Source organism: Nerophis lumbriciformis, linkage group LG28, assembly GCF_033978685.3.
Source record: "Nerophis lumbriciformis linkage group LG28, RoL_Nlum_v2.1, whole genome shotgun sequence".
In the NCBI taxonomy this organism is placed as follows: Eukaryota; Metazoa; Chordata; class Actinopteri; order Syngnathiformes; family Syngnathidae; genus Nerophis; species Nerophis lumbriciformis.
In genome coordinates, this window is record NC_084575.2 from 7458748 (window position 1) to 7477266 (window position 18519).

The window sequence follows — 18519 nt, forward strand, 5'->3', positions numbered from 1 at the left end:
TAACATATATACAATGTGCTTCTGTCAGCAGCTACACTTTTCCTAACTAAGAGTTTCCCCGCTTGTCTCCAACCCTTCCCCCATGCATTCCTGAGCTAAGATAAAAGGTGACACTCTCCTGTAAACAGACGGCCTTTGTCTTTTGAGGCCTCCAATAAATACTCCAAAAAAAGGTTTTCTCTGAGCATTTCTTATTAAATAGATTATTACATTGTAAAACAACAGACACTTTACTTTTGCTTGTCCTTATGTCCCTGCAAGATGATGTTATGTTTTGGACGTATGGCTGCAATGGTTGTGATCTCTCAGATGCAGAATTTTACACCAGTAAAACCAGCAAAGCAGTAATTATAGTCTGCACATTGTGTTGTTGTTGAATGATATTTATCTGATTTAAAGTCAAATACAGTTGATATACTTGTCTGTCTATCTGTGTTGGCCCTGCGATGAGGTGGCGACTTGTCCCGGGTGTACACCGCCTTCCGCCCGAATGCAGCTGAGATAGGCTCCAGCACCCCCCGCGACCCCGAAAGGGACACGCGGTAGATAAATGGATGGATGGATCATTTGTTGCCGTGCTTGAGACACCATGAAAACATACATTTAGAATGAATCGTTCATGACTTGCCCATCACTATGACTCATTGGCCCCGCCCCTAAGTGACGCATGCGTGGAGGATATGCGCTTTGCAGCAAAGACCTCCTTTACTCCACACACGCTTCTAAGCCTCGCTACTAACTACACTTTATTCATCCTCCGTGTCAGGATAAACTCCACTCGTCTCAGTCAACTTTGGACATTATTAGGCCCGCTTAGCTTGCTACTTGTTTTAACGCGTTAGTTAGCTTAGCTTGCTACTTGTTTTAACGCGTTAGTTAGCTTAGCGTGCTAGTTAGCTTAGCGTGCTAGTTAGCTTAGCGTGCTAGTTAGCTGCTAACAAAGAGACGCGGATTTGATCAACACATCGCTTAGTTAAGATCAAGTGTGAGTGTAAAGTGTTGTGATTGTGTGAAAATGTGTGAAAGAACCATAGCAGAGTACAAAGAGGAACTTTCTCGGACAAAAGAAGAAAACAAAAGACTACGTCAACTACTGGACGCTGTTTTCAAGAAACCTCAAGTTGTGTTACACAGAACAGGTTTGTTTACTTCTTACTCTCACATGTTTACTAACTTTATATTTCATTATTAACATGAACATGACGTGTTAGATTAATTGTGATTAATAGGTGTAGTCAGACACATGATTGTTATTGTGTTATTAATGTGATTATCAGACAGCAGTCATTTCCATTAGATAATGTTCAAATATAGGTGATTTGGCACACTTATAATTAAAATAACAAAAATAATGTTGTTTTTCATCAGATATGTACTAGTATTGTATATGTGGATGGGGGCCCTGCTTTGGAAATAATGTGTACCCCTTTCAGAGATCACATTTAGTTCCACTTCAAACATTCACATGATCCACAATGAGATGAGATGGTATAACGTGAACAGTTCTGGAACTTTCTAACTCGGGGAAAAAACGGGATCTCGTTGGAAGCGCGATGTATTGGGTATAACAAAATGGTGTCTGCCAATGTAGTTTACAGTCTCACTACATCAGTAGTTGTCAAACTTTTTTCACCAAGTACCGTATTTTCCGCACTATTAGCCGCACCTAAAAACCACAAATTTACTCAAAAGCTGACAGTGCGGCTTATAACCCGGTGCGCTTTATATATGGATTAATATTAAGATTCATTTTCATAAAGTTTCGGTCTCGCAACTACGGTAAACAGCCGCCATCTTTTTTCCCCGTAGAAGAGGAAGTGCTTCTTCTTCTACGCAAGCAACCGCCAAGGTAAGCACCCGCCCCCATAGAACAGGAAGCGCTTCTTCTTCTACTGTAAGCAACCACCCGCCCGCGTAGAAGAAGTAGAAGCGCGCGGATATTACGTTTCATTTCCTTTGTGTGTTTACATCTGTAAAGACCACAAAATGGCTCCTACTAAGCGACAGGTTTCCGGTTCATGAAAAGACGCAATCTCTCCATCCGCACACGGACTACTATTTCACAGCAACTGCCTAAAGACTTTCAAGAAAAGCTGGCTACTTTCCGTGCATATTGTAAAAACAAGATAGCTGAAAAAAAGATCCGGCCAGAGAACATTATCAACATGGACGAGGTTCCACTGACTTTTGATATTCCTGTGAACCGCACTGTGGATACAACGGGAGCACGTACGGTGAATATTCGCACCACAGGGAATGAGAAGTCATCCTTCACTGTGGTTCTAGCTTGCCATGCTAATGGCCAGAAACTTCCACCCATGGTGATATTCAAAAGGAAGACCTTGCCAAAAGAGACCTTTCCAGCCGGCGTCATCATAAAAGCTAACTCGAAGGGATGGATGGATGAAGAAAAGATGAGCGAGTGGTTAAGGTAAGTTTACGCGAAGAGGCCGGGTGGCTTTTTTCACGCAGCTCCGTCCATGTTGATATACGACTCCATGCGCGCCCACATCACGCTGGTTTTTAATATATTATTAAAGTTTGACTGACCTATCTGACTGTTTTTTTGACATTCCTTTAGCGCAGTTAGATGCGGCTTATAACACGGGGCGGCTTATAGGTGGACAAAGTTTTGAAATATGCCGTTCATTGAAGGCGCGGCTTATAACCCAGGGCGCCTTATGGTGCGGAAAATACGGTACCACCTCAGAAAATACTTGGATCTCCAAGTACCACCATCATGAACAACATTAAAATACAATAGCATAGTAGGCCTTAATTATTCATTAAAAACAAGGAAGACACGTTATGTAACAAGTATATTTAATATTTTTAGTTACTCTAACATTACACACAGTTTGAACAGTAACACTGTGTTTGCATGTAGGAAAATAAAACACTGTACTTAAATAATGAAATAATAATTGGCGTACCACTAGGTGATGCCTGCGTACCACAGTTTACATCATATTCACATAAATCATATTTCTATTGTCTGCCCTAAATGTCAAAATATTTTTGTTTGTATCCCACCCATACCACCCCCACCCCAAAAAAAGAAAGAAACAACAAAAAAACAAAGTAATATCTACAAATACACCGATTAAATAAACAAAGAACAAAAAATAATAATAATATATTAATAATACAATAATAATAATAATCAGAAATAAAACTAAATATAAACAGATGCATACCGTATTTTCCGCACCATAAGCCGCCCCGTGTTATAAGCCGCCCCTTCAATGAACGGCATATTTCAAAACTTTGTCCACCTATAAGCCGCCCCGTGTTATAAGCCGCATCTAACTGCGCTACAGGGAATGTCAAAAAAACAGTCAGATAGGTCAGTTAAACTTTAATAATATATTAAAAACCAGCGTTCTAACAACTCTGTTCACTCCCAAAATGTACGGTAATGTGCAAATGTGCAATCACAAACATAGTAAAATTCAAAATAGTGCAGAGCAATAGCAATAACTTAATGTTGCTCGAACGTTAATGTCACAACACACAAAATAAACATAACACTCACTTTCTGACGTTATTCTTCATTCATAAATCCCTCGAATTCTTCTCCTACGGTGTCCGAATTAAAAAGTTGGGCGAATTACGGGATCCAAAATGGCCGGCTCCGTCTCGTCTCAGTCATCAGAGTCAGTGTCGCTGTTGTTTTTCCAGCAGTTCCGTGAATCCTGCCTTCCGGAAAGCTCGGACCACAGTTGAGACCGAAATATCCGCCCAGGCATTTACGATCCACTGGCAGATGTTGGCGTATGTCGTCCGGCGCTGTCTCCCTGTCTTAGTGAATGTGTGTTCGCCTTCGGTCATCCATTGTTCCCACGCCGTTCGCAGTCATGCTTTAAATGCCTTGTTGACACCAATATCGAGCGGTTGGAGTTCTTTGGTTAATCCACCCGTAATGACGGCGAGTGTTGTATTTGTGTGCTTCACTTGTTTTTTGACACCATCTGTGATGTGGGCGCGCATGGAGTCGTATATCAACATGGACGGAGCTGCGTGAAAAAAGCCACCCGGCCTCTTCGCGTAAACTTCCCTTAACCACTCGCTCATCTTTTCTTCATCCATCCATCCCTTCGAGTTAGCTTTTATGATGACGCCGGCTGGAAAGTTCTCTTTTGGCAAGGTCTTCCTTTTGAATATCACCATGGGTGGAAGTTTCTGGCCATTAGCATGGCAAGCTAGAACCACAGTGTGTCGCTTAGTAGGAGCCATTTTGTGGTCTTTACAGATGTAAACACACAAAGGAAATGAAACGTAATACCCGCGCGCTTCTTCTTCTATGGGGGCGGGTGCTTACCTTGGCGGTTGCTTACCGTAGAAGAAGAAGCACTTCCTCTTCTACGGGGAAAAAAGATGGCGGCTGTTTACCGTAGTTGCGAGACCTAAACTTTATGAAAATGAATCTTAATATTAATCCATATATAAAGCGCACCGGGTTATAAGCCGCACTGTCAGCTTTTGAGTAAATTTGTGGTTTTTAGGTGCGGCTAATAGTGCGGAAAATACGGTATATATATAAATATATATATATATATATATATATATATATATACATATATACATACATATACACATAAAGGGAGTAATCCCTTTTATTCTTTTTTTTTGCAGTACAATCACTAATTCGAAAAATTAAAGTCAGGTTTATGGGGTGTGACATAGTTGACCCAGTTTTCCCAGTATGAAGTAAATTTCTCCAATTCATAATTAATAAAGGCAGTTATCTTCTCCATTTTATATACCGTATTTTCCGCACTATAAGCCGCCCCGGGTTATTAGCCGCACCTTCAATGAATGGCATATTTCAAAACTTTGTCCACCTATAAGCCGCCCCGGGTTATAAGCCGCGCCTACGCTGCGCTAAAGGGAATGTCAAAAAAACAGTCAGATAGGTCAGTCAAACTTTAATAATATATTAAAAACCAGCGTTCTAACAACTCTGTCCCAAAATGTACGCAAATGTGCAATCACAAACATAGTAAAATTCAAAATAGTGCAGAGCAATAGCAACATAATGTTGCTCGAACGTTAATGTCACAACACACAAAATAAACATAGCGCTCACTTTCTGAAGTTATTCTTCATTCGTAAATCCCTCGAATTCTTCGTCTTCGGTGTCCGAATTGAAAAGTTGGGCAAATGTGGGATCCAAAATGGCCGGTTCCGTCTCGTCGAAGTCATCGGAGTCAGTGTCACTGTTGTCCAGCAGTTCTGTGAATCCTGCCTTCCGGAAAGCTCGGACCACAGTTGTGACCGAAATATCTGCCCAGGAATTTACGATCCACTGGCAGATGTTGGCGTATGTCGTCCGGCGCTGTCTGCCTGTCTTAGTGAAGGTGTGTTCGCCTTCGGTCATCCATTGTTCCCACGCCGTTCGCAGTCGTGATTTGAATGCCCTGTTGACACCAATATCCAGCGGTTGGAGTTCTTTGGTTAATCCACCCGGGATGACGGCGAGTGTTGTATTTGTGTGCTTCACTTGTTTTTTGACACCATCTGTGATGTGGGCGCGCATAGAGTCGTATATCAACATGGACGGAGCTGCGTGAAAAAAGCCACCCGGCCTCTTCGCGTAAACTTCCCTTAACCACTCGCTCATCTTTTCTTCATCCATCCATCCCTTCGAGTTAGCTTTTATGATGACGCCGGCTGGAAAGGTCTCTTTTGGCAAGGTCTTCCTTTTGAATATCACCATGGGTGGAAGTTTCTGGCCATTAGCATGGCAAGCTAGAACCACAGTGAAGGATGACTTCTCATTCCCTGTGGTGCGAATATTCACCGTACGTGCTCCCGTTGTATCAACAGTGCGGTTCACAGGAATATCAAAAGTCAGTGGAACCTCGTCCATGTTGATAATGTGCTCTGGCCGGATCTTTTTTTCAGCTATCTTGTTTTTACAATATGCACGGAAAGTAGCCAGCTTTTCTTTAAAGTCTTTAGGCAGTTGCTGTGAAATAGTGGTCCGTGTGCGGATGGAGAGATTGCGTCTTTTCATGAACCGGAAACACCAAGAAGCACCACCTTTAAAATCATCCAGGTGAAGTTCGCTTGCTAGCGTTGTTGCCTTCATTCGAATAGTGATGGTGCTGACACTTCTGCTTGCTGCTCTCTGCTCAACAACCCACTGTTCGAGTTTGTCCTCCAACAGTTGCCATCTTGCTTTGTTCCCTCGGAAACTCTGTTTTGTCTTCTTTACCTGGCGCAGGTCATCTTCTTGCTTCCTCCACCTACGCACCATTGATTCATTTATGTTATATTCTCTTGCTGCTGCTCTATTTCCGTGTTCTTCGGCATGAATTATTGCCTTAAGTTTAAATTCTGCGTTATACGCGTGTCGCTTAGTAGGAGCCATTTTGTGGTCTGGTCTTTACAGATGTAAACACACAAAGGAAATGAAACGAAAATCCGCGCGTTTCTTCTTCTTCCGGGCGCGGGTGGTTGCTTACAGTAGAAGAAGAAGCGCTTCCTGTTCTATGGGGGCGGGTGCTTACCTTGGCGGTTGCTTGCGTAGAAGAAGAAGCGCTTCCTGTTCTACCGGGAAAAAAGATGGCGGCTGTTTACCGTAGTTTGCGAGATCGAAACTTTATGAAAATTAATCGTAATATTAATCCATATATAAGGCGCACCGGGTTAAAAGCCGCACTGTCAGCTTTTGAGTAAATTTGTGGTTTTTAGGTGCGGCTAATAGTGCGGAAAATACGGTATGTCCATTGTTGTTTCCATCCATTGCTTCAAAGTTGGGCTCTCCTGGGATATCCATTTCCTAGTAATAGTCTTTTTACAAGCCACCAGTAGGATATCCATGAAGTGTTTATCTTTCTTCAGCCAGTCCTGAGGTACATGTCCAAAAAACAAAGTTTTACTTTGGAGGGGTATTTCACGTTTGAAAATATCCTGTAGAGCTTGGTGTATCTCTTTCCAATAGTCCTTTATGGTGGAGCAGTCCCACAAAACATGGTAGTGATTTGCATTTGAATTCCCACAATTTCTCCAGCAGGCAGGGGAGTTGTTATCATAGTGAGACTTCTGAAAAGGTGTAATAAAAAATCTGATCAAACTTTTCCAGCCAAACTCCCTCAACTTGGGTGAGCTGGTACAAGTCCATTGATATTTCCATATTATTGTCCATTCTTCCTCAGATTTAGTTATCTCTCCTTCCTTCTCCCATTTTGTTTTAATATATAAAGTTGAATATGATTTCATATTCAACAGACCCTTATACAAGCATGAAACACTTCTATCAATAATTTCTGAATTGTAGGCTTTTGTAAACAGTTCAGTCAAACATATACTCGTCTTTGTGACACTTTTCACCTTCATATTAACAAAATGCCGCGACTGCAAATATCGATAGAAGTCTTGGTTTTCTAATATATATGTCCTTTTAATAGTTTCAAAACTAAGCATTTTTTATCTTTCATTACACTACATAAAACTGTTATACCCTTAGATATCCAGTCCTTAAATCTTGAGTCTAATTTATTAGGTGTAAACTCTGTATCATAGGCACACCATTTAAGAACTGCAATATCACTCTCGAGTTTGTATTCCTTTATGATCATTTTCCACACTTTAAAGGGGAACATTATCACCAGACCTATGTAAGCGTCAATATATACCTTGATGTTGCAGAAAAAAGACCATATATTTTTTTAACCGATTTTCGAACTCTTAATGGGTGAATTTTGGCGAATTAAACGCCTTTCTATTATTCGCTCTCGGAGCGATGACGTCACAACGTGACGTCACATCGGGAAGCAATCCGCCATTTTCTCAAACACATTACAAACACCGAGTCAAATCAGCTCTGTTATTTTCCGTTTTTTCGACTGTTTTCCGTACCTTGGAGACATCATGTCTTGTCGGTGTGTTGTCGGAGGGTGTAACAACACGAACAGGGACGGATTCAAGTTGCACCAGTGGCCCAAAGATGCCAAAGTGGCAAGAAATTGGACGTTTGTTCCGCTTACTTTACCGACGAAAGCTATGCTATGACAGAGATGGCAAGAATGTATGGATATCCTGCGACACTCAAAGCAGATGCATTTCCAACTGGACTGGACAGATCAGCTTTCAGGAAAAGAGAGCGGATGAGGGTATGTCTACAGAATATATTAATTGATGAAAACTGGGCTGTCTGCACTCTCAAAGTGCATGTTGTTGCCAAATGTATTTCATATGCTGTAAACCTAGTTCATAGTTGTTAGTTTCCTTTAATGCCAAACAAACACATACCAATCGGTGGTTAGAAGGCGATCGCCGAATTCGTCCTCGCTTTCTCCCGTGTCGCTGGCTGTCGTGTTGTTTTCGTCGGTTTCGCTTGCATACGGTTCAAACTGATATGGCTCAATAGCTTCAGTTTCTTCTTCAATTTCGTTTTCGCTACCTGCCTCCACACTACAACCATCCGTTTCAATACATGCGTAATCTATTGAATCGCTTAAGCCGTTGAAATCCGAGTCTGAATCCGAGCTAATGTCGCTATACCTTGCCGTTCTAGCCGCCATGTTTGTTTGTATTGGCATCACTGTGTGACGTCACAGGATAATGGACGGGTGTATATAACGATGGTTAAAATCAGGCACTTTGAAGCTTTTTTTAGGGATATTGCGTGATGAGTAACATTTTGAAAAAAACTTCGAAAAATAAAATAAGCCACAGGGAACTGATTTTTAATGGTTTTAACCCTTCTGAAATTGTGATAATGTTCCCCTTTAAGGGTCAATTTCACCCATGGGTTATCAATGTTATTTATGTGGGTTTGTAAATAGTTATCCGCCAGGATTGCTTGTATGGGGATGGAGGGCATTTCTTCTTAAACAATTTTCCATTGAGCAATGTATGACGGGTTGCACCAGCATATCACTGCTCTTATCTGGGCTGCAAAATAGTAATATCGGAGGCAAGGTAAACCCCATCCTCCCTTTTGTTTGACCAATTGTAAAGTTTTGAGACAAACTCTTGGCCTTTTACTTTGCCATATATACCTTGATACCATTTTGTCCCATTCATTGACTTGGTTTTGGTTAATCTCTATTGGCAGGGTTTGAAATAGGTACAGCAGTCTTGGCAGTACATTCATTTTAATGGAATCAATTCTAGAACTAAGGCTAAAAAAAAGGAATTAAGTTCTATCTTGCTATGTCATCTTTTATTTTTTTATGTATGGGTAGATAATTGTATTCTGATCATTTTGTTTGATCTTTTGGCAAATTAATGCCAATGTATTTAAAAGACTCTGTTTGCCATATCAGAGGGTAACTACTTCTGATTTCCCCTGGTGGGTTATAATTATATGAGTAGCTGGGTTTTACCTATATTGATTTTATATCCTGGTAGTTGACCATACAGTTCAAATGATTGCATTAATTTAGGGAGCGAGTATGTTGGGTGTCCGAGGTAAACCAAAATGTCATCCGCATAGCAGGCCAATTTATACTCTCTTCCTTTAATCATGATTCCCTTAATATCTTCATTGTGTCTAATAGACTGAGCTAATGGCTCTAGATATAATGCAAAGAGTAATGGTGACCATGCACATCCCTGTCTAGAGCCCCTTTCTAGGGTAAAACTGTTTGATAAGTATCCATTGACTTTAATCGTAGCAGTAGGATTGTTATATAGTGCCTGCATAGTTTTAATGATTGTATCCTGAAAGCCGAATTTATATAAAACTCTGTAAATAAAATTCCAAATGACCGAATCAAAGGCCTTTTCAGCATCCACACTTGTAACAATTGCTTCAATGTTTTTTCTTTGTATATGAGCCATAATATGTAGTGTCTTTCTTATATTGTCTTGTGTTTGTCGTTGATGTATAAAACCTATTTGATCATTATGTATCAATATAGGTAAAACATCTTCTAATCGTTTGCCCATAATGGAAGTAAATACCGTATTTTCCGCACTATAAGGCGCACCGGATTATTAGCCGCACCTTCAATGAATTACATATTTCATAACTTTGTCCACCAATAAGCCGCCCCGGATTATAAGCCGCGCCTACGCTGCGCTAAAGGGAATGTCAAAAAAACAGTCAGATAGTTCAGTCAAACTTTAATAATATATTGAAAACCAGCGTTCTAACAACTCTGTCCCAAAATGTACGCAAATGTGCAATCACAAACATAGTAAAATTCAAAATGGTGTAGAGCAATAGCAACATAATGTTGCTCGAACGTTAATGTCACAACACACAAAATAAACATAGCGCTCACCTTCTGAAGTTATTCTTCATTCGTAAATCCTTCGAATTCTTCGTCTTCGGTGTCCGAATTGAAAAGTTGCGCAAGCGTGGTATCCAAAATGGCCGGTTCCGTCTCGTCGAAGTCATCGGAGTCAGTGTCGCTGTTGTTCTGTGAATCCTGCCTTCCGGAAAGCTCGGACCACAGTTGTGACCGAAATATCTGCCCAGGCATTTACGATCCACTGGCAAATGTTGGCGTATGTCGTCCGGCGCTGTCTGCCCGTCTTAGTGAAGGTGTGTTCGCCTTCGGAGCTGTGTGAAAAAAGCCACCCGGCCTCTTCGCGTAAACTTCCCTTAACCACTCGCTCATCTTTTCTTCATCCATCCATCCCTTCGAGTTAGCTTTTATGATGACGCCGGCTGGAAAGGTCTCTTTTGGCAAGGTCTTCCTTTTGAATATCACCATGGGTGGAAGTTAGCATGGCAAGCTAGAACCACAGTGAAGGATGACTTCTCATTCCCTGTGGTGCGAATATTCACCGTACGTGCTCCCGTTCCACAGTGCGGTTCACAGGAATATCAGTTGCTGTGAAATACGGTAGTAATCCGTGTGCGGATGGAGAGATTGCGTCTTTTTATGAACCGGATCCTTTTCGCTTAGTAGGAGCCATTTTGTGGTCTTTACAGATGTAAACAGGAAATGAAACGTACGGTGATATCCGCGCGTTTTTTCTTCTTCTTCCGGGGGCGGGCGGTAGCTTACAGTAGAAGAAGAAGCGCTTCCTGTTCTATGGGGGCGGGTGCTTACCTTGGCGGTTGCTTGCGTAGAAGAAGAAGCGCTTCCTGTTCTACCGGGAAAAAAGATGGCGGCTGTTTACCGAAGTTGCGAGATCGAAACTTTATGAAAATGAATCGTAATAAAGCGCACCGGGTTATAAGGCGCACTGTTAGCTTTTGAGAAAATTTGTGGTTTTTAGGTGCGCCTTATAGTGCGGAAAATACGGTAGTTTATAATCTACATTAAGAACCGATATTGACCTGTAAGATGCACATTCAATTCTATCCTTGCCTTCTTTTGGTATAGCTGAGATAATTGCCTCCCTCCAACTGAGTGGCGTTTGTGCCTTTTTTAAGACCCAATTCAGTGTGGGGAGTAAAACAGGTATTCATTATTTTTTAAATTTCTTATACCATTTAGCCGTGTAACCGACTGATCCTGGCGATTTTCTTAATTTAAGCCTACTAATTGCAACTTTTAATTCATTTTCAGTTATATCTGCAGATATTGTTTGGTTTTGTTTTTCATGTAAAATAGGTCAATCCAGAGAGTTCAGGAAGCTGTCAATTTGGGTTATGCTCCTACTAGAGACCTCAGAGTATAAAGTTTTATAAAAATGTTAGAAGACTTCCTGAATTTCATTTGGTTTAGTTTTTATCCTTTTTGTTCTTGGATCCCTCATTTTATGAATGGTGTTTTCTGCTATCTTTTTTTTTAGTTTCCAGGCCAGTATTTTCATAGACTTAGAGCCACTTTCATAGTGTCTCTGTTGCAAAAACATTAGATTGTTTTTAATTTCTTGTGTGGCCAAACTGTTTATTGTATTCCTAGTATTTCTTATTTCCCTTAATGTATCCTGTACCAAATTTAGTTTGTGTTTTCTTTCTAATTCTTTTAGTTTTTTTTTTTTTTAAGTCATTTGATTTTGTATTCTAATTTTTTTTCTTAAATGAAGATATTGCTAGAATTTTCCCTCTTAAAACAGCCTTCAGAGTGTCCCATAATATGTGTCTTCAGTATCTAATCAATGTGTCATTGAACTCCAAGAAGAGACTATTTTCAGATTTAATTTGTGTCTTAAAGGATAGGTCATTCAGCAGACTTGAGTTTAGTTTCTATGTATTAATTTTTGCCCTCAGATTAAAGTCAATAGATAGGTATATAGGTGCATGGTCACTTAGATCTATCGTCCCAATTTCACAGGTACATATTTTATCTTTATCCTGTCATGATCCGTTACCCGGATCATGGCATGATTTATGTTGGTAATGTTTCTGTTTTAGTCTGTTTCCTGGGTGCACCCTCTTTCCCTGTTTACTGTTGGTTTCCATGGGCACTGATTCTCCTCGCCTGTCTTAGTTTTGCAATTAGTGTTCCCACCAGGTGTTTTGGTTAATCACTCCCCTTTATAGTTTCCTGTCACCCAGCAGTAGTTGCTGGGTCAATGTTTGCTTTAGGCAACGTTTACGTTCTCCTGTTTTTTCTCCTCGCTGTAGTAAGTTTGTACGCACTAGCATTCCTTGTTTTTTCACCCTTGGTGACATTTTGTGTTTTTTAGCTCCATGCTTGCTAGAATCCTCAGTTTGTATTTTTGATCCTGCCTTAAAATAATTAAAACCTTAAATCTTACCTGCACGCCGCACCTGCTTGTCGTCTGTATTGGAAGGAACACTACCAGCGCAGCAATGCGCCCCCCAAGACGTAACAGATTGACCCAGCCAGACGAAGTGTTCCTGTCCAACATGGACAAAGAAGATATCCTCCTGGAACTCCAAGCGGACACCCAGCCGTGGGAATACGAGGACGAAGCCGAGCTGCCTGAAGAAGACCTTCCGGCCGACGCCATGGTAGCATGGAGACAGCTAATGGCTAAGTTGACGGAAGCACAGACCCGCTTCCTCCCCCACTCTCAAGCCACCCGGACGTCGTTCACCCCACCTGGTACGCGAAGGCTCGGGCAGCGGGCCAGCTCAGAGCAGGCACAGAAGGGGTACCAGATGGACACTTTGCCCTCAACGTTGTCTACCCTCTGGCTCCGCCCACGCCGACAGACGAGCCGCCTGCTCTGCCCACGCCGACAGACGAGCCGCCTGCTCTGCCTCTGGCTCCGCCCACGCCGACAGACGAGCCGCCTGCTCCGCCTCTGGCTCCGCCCACGCCTACAGACGAGCCGCCTGCTCCGCCTCTGGCTCCGCCCACGCCGACAGACGAGCCGCCTGCTCCGCGTCTGGCTCCGCCCACGCCGACAGACGAGCCGCCTGCTCCGCGTCTGGCTCCGCCCACGCCAACAGATGAGCCGCCTGCTCAGCCTCTGGCTCCGCCCACGCCGACAGACGAGCCGCCTGCTCCGCCCACGCCGACAGACGAGCCGCCTGGTCCGCCTCTGGCTCCGCCCACGCCGACAGACGAGCCGCCTGCTCCGCCTCTGGCTCCGCCCACGCCGACAGACGAGCCGCCTGCTCCGCCTCTGGCTCCGCCCACACCGACAGACGAGCCGCCTGCTTCCATGGCGACGACGCTTCCTGTTTCCACGGCGACGACGCTTCCTGTTTCCACGGTGACGGCGCTTCCTGTTTCTACGGCGACGACGCTTCCCGCGGCTTCCACGACTGCCTCACCTACCACACCTCCCGCGGCTTCCACGCCTGCCTCACCTACGACGTGCCCACCTCCTTGTGTCCGGCGGGCCGCACCACGGCGCCGCCCACCTCGTCGTTTCTGGACTATTCATGGACGCTTTTGGCGCCAACAGCAGCGACGTCCCAGACTTGGGTACAGGACTCAAAGACTCCTGAGGTTCTGGCGCCAGTCTCGTCCGCCTTCTCAACGGCCACAGACATGGCCACTCCGAGGTCGCCCGCCTCGACGATTGTGGCGACAATCTACCCGCCGCCGCCACCTGACTTGTCCCCAGTGGCTTCGGGGACACATGGCCTGGCGGCCCACCACCAAGTCATCCCTCTACCCTCCCGTGACTTTTGACTTTCTGGGGGGGGGATTGTAGTTTGGGACGTCTGGGATCCGTCCCTTAAGGGGGGGGGTTATGTCATGATCCGTTACCCGGATCATGGCATGATTTATGTTGGTAATGTTTCTTTTTTAGTCTGTTTCCTGGGTGCACACTCTTTCCCTGTTTACTGTTGGTTTCCATGGGCACTGATTCTCCTCACCTGTCTTAGTTTTGCAATTAATGTTCCCGCTAGGTGTTTTGGTTAATCACTCCCCTTTATAGTTTCCTGTCACCCAGCAGTAGTTGCTGGGTCAATGTTTGCTTTAGTCAAGGTTAACGTTCTCCTGTTTTTTCTCCTCGCTGTAGTAAGTTTGTACGCACTAGCATTCCTTGTTTTTTCACCCTTGGTGACATTTTGTGTTTTTTAGCTCCATGCTTGCTAGAATCCTCAGTTTGTATTTTTGATCCTGCCTTAAAATAATTAAAACCTTAAATCTTACCTGCACGCCGCACCTGCTTGTCGTCTGTATTGGAAGGAACGCTACCAGCGCAGCAATGCGCCCCCTAAGATGTAACATATCCTTTCCAAATGTTAGAAATAATCTATTCTTGTATAAAGACAGTGCGGAGCAGAGAAATAAGTATAATCCCTTCTGTCTGGGAAAAAGTCTCGCCATATGTCAATTAAGCCTACTTCCTCAAAAAGTGTGTTTATTTTCTTATAAAGGGGTTTCACGTTTTGTATTTTTATACTAGATGAGTCCAATGTTGGCTGTAAATATATATTTAAATCCCCACCACAAATCAAAAGACCTTTGGTTTCCGTTACCATAATATTGGTGATTTTTTGGAAGAAATTAATATCACTCCCAGGGGGTGTAGAGACATTCAATAAGGTGATTGGGTTCCCATCTAGCTTTCCCTTTACTAAAATAAATCAACCCTCCTTATCACCAAATTCCAATACTTTTTCAAAATGTAGCTTTTTTGAGATGAGGATTGTAACTCCTTTCCTATGTCCTAATTTATATGACGAACAAAACAAATGAGTGAAGCCCATTCTCTTTAGTTTTACATGCTCCTTGTCAGTCAAATGGGTCTCCTGTAAATATACTATGTGGGCTTGTTCTGTCCTCACCTTCGATAATATTTTATTGCGTTTAATTGGGTTCAATAGGACATTAACATTAAATGATACACATTTTACTTTGTCACTAACCATATGTATTTACTTGTAAATGTACCAATAAAATATTCAAAATAAAACCTAGCAAGTCTACTCCCATAACGAAAACAACTGATATAACATAAATAAAACAAAGCAAAAATAACTAAAGACAATTAAAAAAGAAAAGTGTAGTTCCAAGGCAGGGGTCTCTAATAGATGCCCCTGAGTTGGGCTAGATAAAACGTCTTGCTGTGGGGGAAATCCTCTCCCAACTATGGGCTGAGGGCCCCCATCATGGCACTTGGTAGAAAGAGAAACAAAATCTCTGTTCATTACATAGATAAATCCCTCATTTGTATATATTCTCATCTAGCTGGGGTTATTATATAAACGCAAATGTCTTGGAGTGAATTTAAAGTCACCTGTTTTGGTTCTGTTCATCTTACCAACACTTTAAGAAGTCAGTCAAAATTAACAGGTCCGGAGAAGGCGATGATTATCTTCTGAAGGCTTGCAGTCTCTCCTTGATGTTTTTCTCTGGCTCCTCACATGTCCCCTCCCGGCTCCTTCCTCCCATGGTCTCCCAGGCGGAGCGGGACAGCTGATCCAGCAGGCTCTCCCTCGGTGTAGTCACGCTGACTGGAAGTCCTCTGTCCTTCATGTCTTTTGTTGCCTCCTTTGCTGTCCGGTACAACTGCGTGCCGTCCTCCTGGAACACTCGTAGTTTGGCCGGGTACGGAGTCTGGAAGCAGATATTTCTTTGCTTTAACACTCGCTTCGCTTCAGCATATTTTTTCCTCTTTTGCAGGACTGCTGGGAGGTAATCCTGGTCAAAATGCATTAGTCTCCCATTCAGAAAAATCTTCTTCTTTCCCCAGGCTTTGCTCATGACCTCTTCTTTCATCCTGTAGCGGAGGAATTTGACTATTATTGACCGCGGCTTGTCTTCTCTGTCTCCGGCGGGTCTTGGCCCTTTCGATGTCGAGTTGCGTAGTTGCGGGGATCTCCAACATGTCCCGCAGCAGTTTTTCCACAAACTCTGGCATGGACGGTCCCTCGGCTCCTTCGGGAACATTGTATATCCTCAAGTTCTTGTGTCAGGATCTCCCTTCATAGTCGAGTAGTTTGTTATCTTTCTGATGAATGACTTTTATCATGTTGTTCAACACATACTCCACGTTTTGAATCCGGCCCTCCACCTTCTTAATTCGCTCCTCTGTGTCTGTTATTTGTTTAATGTTGGTGAGCTCGGATTTAATATCGTTCAGCTGTTCTTTTATGTCTTTTCGGAAGTCCCGAATCTCCTCCAGAACTTGGACTAAACCTTCGGCGTCCGCCTCCTTTGAGCGAGGGTTAGCGTTAGCACCGCCATCTTGTAGCTTTACAGGTGAGCTGTTCGCGGACACAGAGCTTTCCTCATTTACAGGCTCTGCAACAATATTTCCTCGATTTCCTCTGGTTTTCCCCATTCTTGCCCCTTTTGTTTGTTCAGAGATAATCTAAAAATTTGGCATGTTACGGTCTAACGGGGCAAAATAACTTTTCTCACGAGGGAGATGTTACTCGAAGCTGCCATTCAGCTTGATGATGTCACCGGAACTCCTCAGACTCAGTTCTATGTTTTTTTTGGGTACAGAAAATGATGGAATGATCACTTAAGCCGCATACAGTAGTTTCACTTGTGAAAATCATAGACTGGTCAGAAGTAACAACGAGGTCTATGAAGGTTTAAAAGGACTCACTCACCCTGGTAGTATGCTTAATGAGCTAAGTGAGACAATGTTGGTGGCACAGCTTAGTGAAGATTTTAAAAATGGGTGCATCCTTTCAGGACATATCTGTGTTCCAGTCCCCAAGAAGATGTAAACCTGTATCAACATGTTTACACAAAACTCACACCCTCACTAAATACATTTTTCACTGTAATCAAATCTAAAAAAAGTTATAATTTCACTTCCTGATTCTGACTTACATGCAACAATAAGTGAAAGTAAACATTTATTTTCAATAACCAAAGTAGTCAACACTTGAATTATTAAAAGAACATAAAGGTGACTGACTTTCCTTCCGTGTGTTGTAGATGGTCTCCAATTCCTAAAGAGGAATTGTTGATGGAGATACTTCATAAAACAGCACATAGGGAAACATGTTTTTGTTAAAAGTTCCTTTTGGCCCAGCCAACAAAATGACCACCCAAAAGTATTCTGCATGATAACAAAAACATACCATGAATGTTTTTTTTAAGTGATTTTGGAATTAGATTTGTTTTATTTCCATGATAATGAAGTTACGGTAATGACAATCTCAATATTTACAGCCTTTACATCAGTGAAGTCAAGAATGCCTCAATCAATGCTGCCTCGTACATATAAACATTTTCAAATTGACCCCCATCAAATTTCCAAGTCTTTTTTGTACTCACTGTACCACTTTTGAATTAATTTTAGGACAAAAGATGGTATTTCCTGTGTTTTTATTGGTTGTTTTGCTACACACTTTTAACACAACACACAAAAGAACACAAATAATCTCATTGTGTTTACAGTGTCAGTCCAAAACTATTTATTTTCTCTCTTTATCTCTTATCATTTATCTTATTGACTTATTTACCCAACAGATGTCCAGCAGCCCACCCACATGAAAGAGGAAGAGGATGATCCACAGCCCACCCACATGAAAGAGGAAGAGGGGGATCCACAGCCCACCCACATGAAAGAGGAAGAGGATGATCCACAGCCCACCCACATGAAAGAGGAAGAGGGGGATCCACAGCCCACCCACATGAAAGAGGAAGAGGATGATCCACACATGAAAAAGGAAGAGAATGATCCGCAGCCCACCCACATTAAAGAGGAAGAGGATGATCCACAGCCCCCCCACATGAAAGAGGAAGAGGGGGATCCACAGCCCACCCACATGAAAGAGGAAGAGGATGATCCACACATGAAAAAGGAAGAGAATGATCCGCAGCCCACCCACATTAAAGAGGAAGAGGATGATCCACAGCCCACCCACATGAAAGAGGAAGAGGGGGATCCACAGCCCACCCACATGAAAGAGGAAGAGGATGATCCACAGCCCACCCACATGAAAGAGGAAGAGGGGGATCCACAGCCCACCCACATGAAAGAGGAAGAGGATGATCCACAGCCCCCCCACATGAAAGAGGAAGAGGATGATCCACACATGAAAGAGGAAGAGGAGGATCCACACATGAGAGAGGAAGAGGAGGGAGAGTGTGTTGTAGAGCAGGAGGAGGATGATGTCAGCAAGTTTCCACTGACTGTTGTCTCTGTGAAGACTGAAGAGCATGAAGACAAAGCACCTGAGTCCTCACAGCTTCATCACAGTCCAAGTAAGCACATATCATTTTATTCTCAGGGCATTCAATCCATCACAACTGGACTGTTCAC

The 18519-nt window shown here is 42.9% G+C and overlaps 1 protein-coding gene across 1 annotated transcript in view; it reads left to right on the forward strand.

Annotated features, from left to right (window-relative positions):
• The first annotated feature begins 706 nt into the window (after positions 1-706).
• Positions 707-18519, forward strand: part of LOC133570493 (uncharacterized) — a 58238-nt gene continuing 40425 nt past the window's right edge. Inside the window, exons 1-2 of the mRNA XM_061923167.2 lie at positions 707-1139; positions 17724-18461. Of these exons, the coding sequence (XP_061779151.2) occupies positions 1016-1139; positions 17724-18461 (862 nt within the window). The 5' untranslated portion in view covers positions 707-1015. The remainder of the gene's footprint in view (positions 1140-17723; positions 18462-18519) is intronic.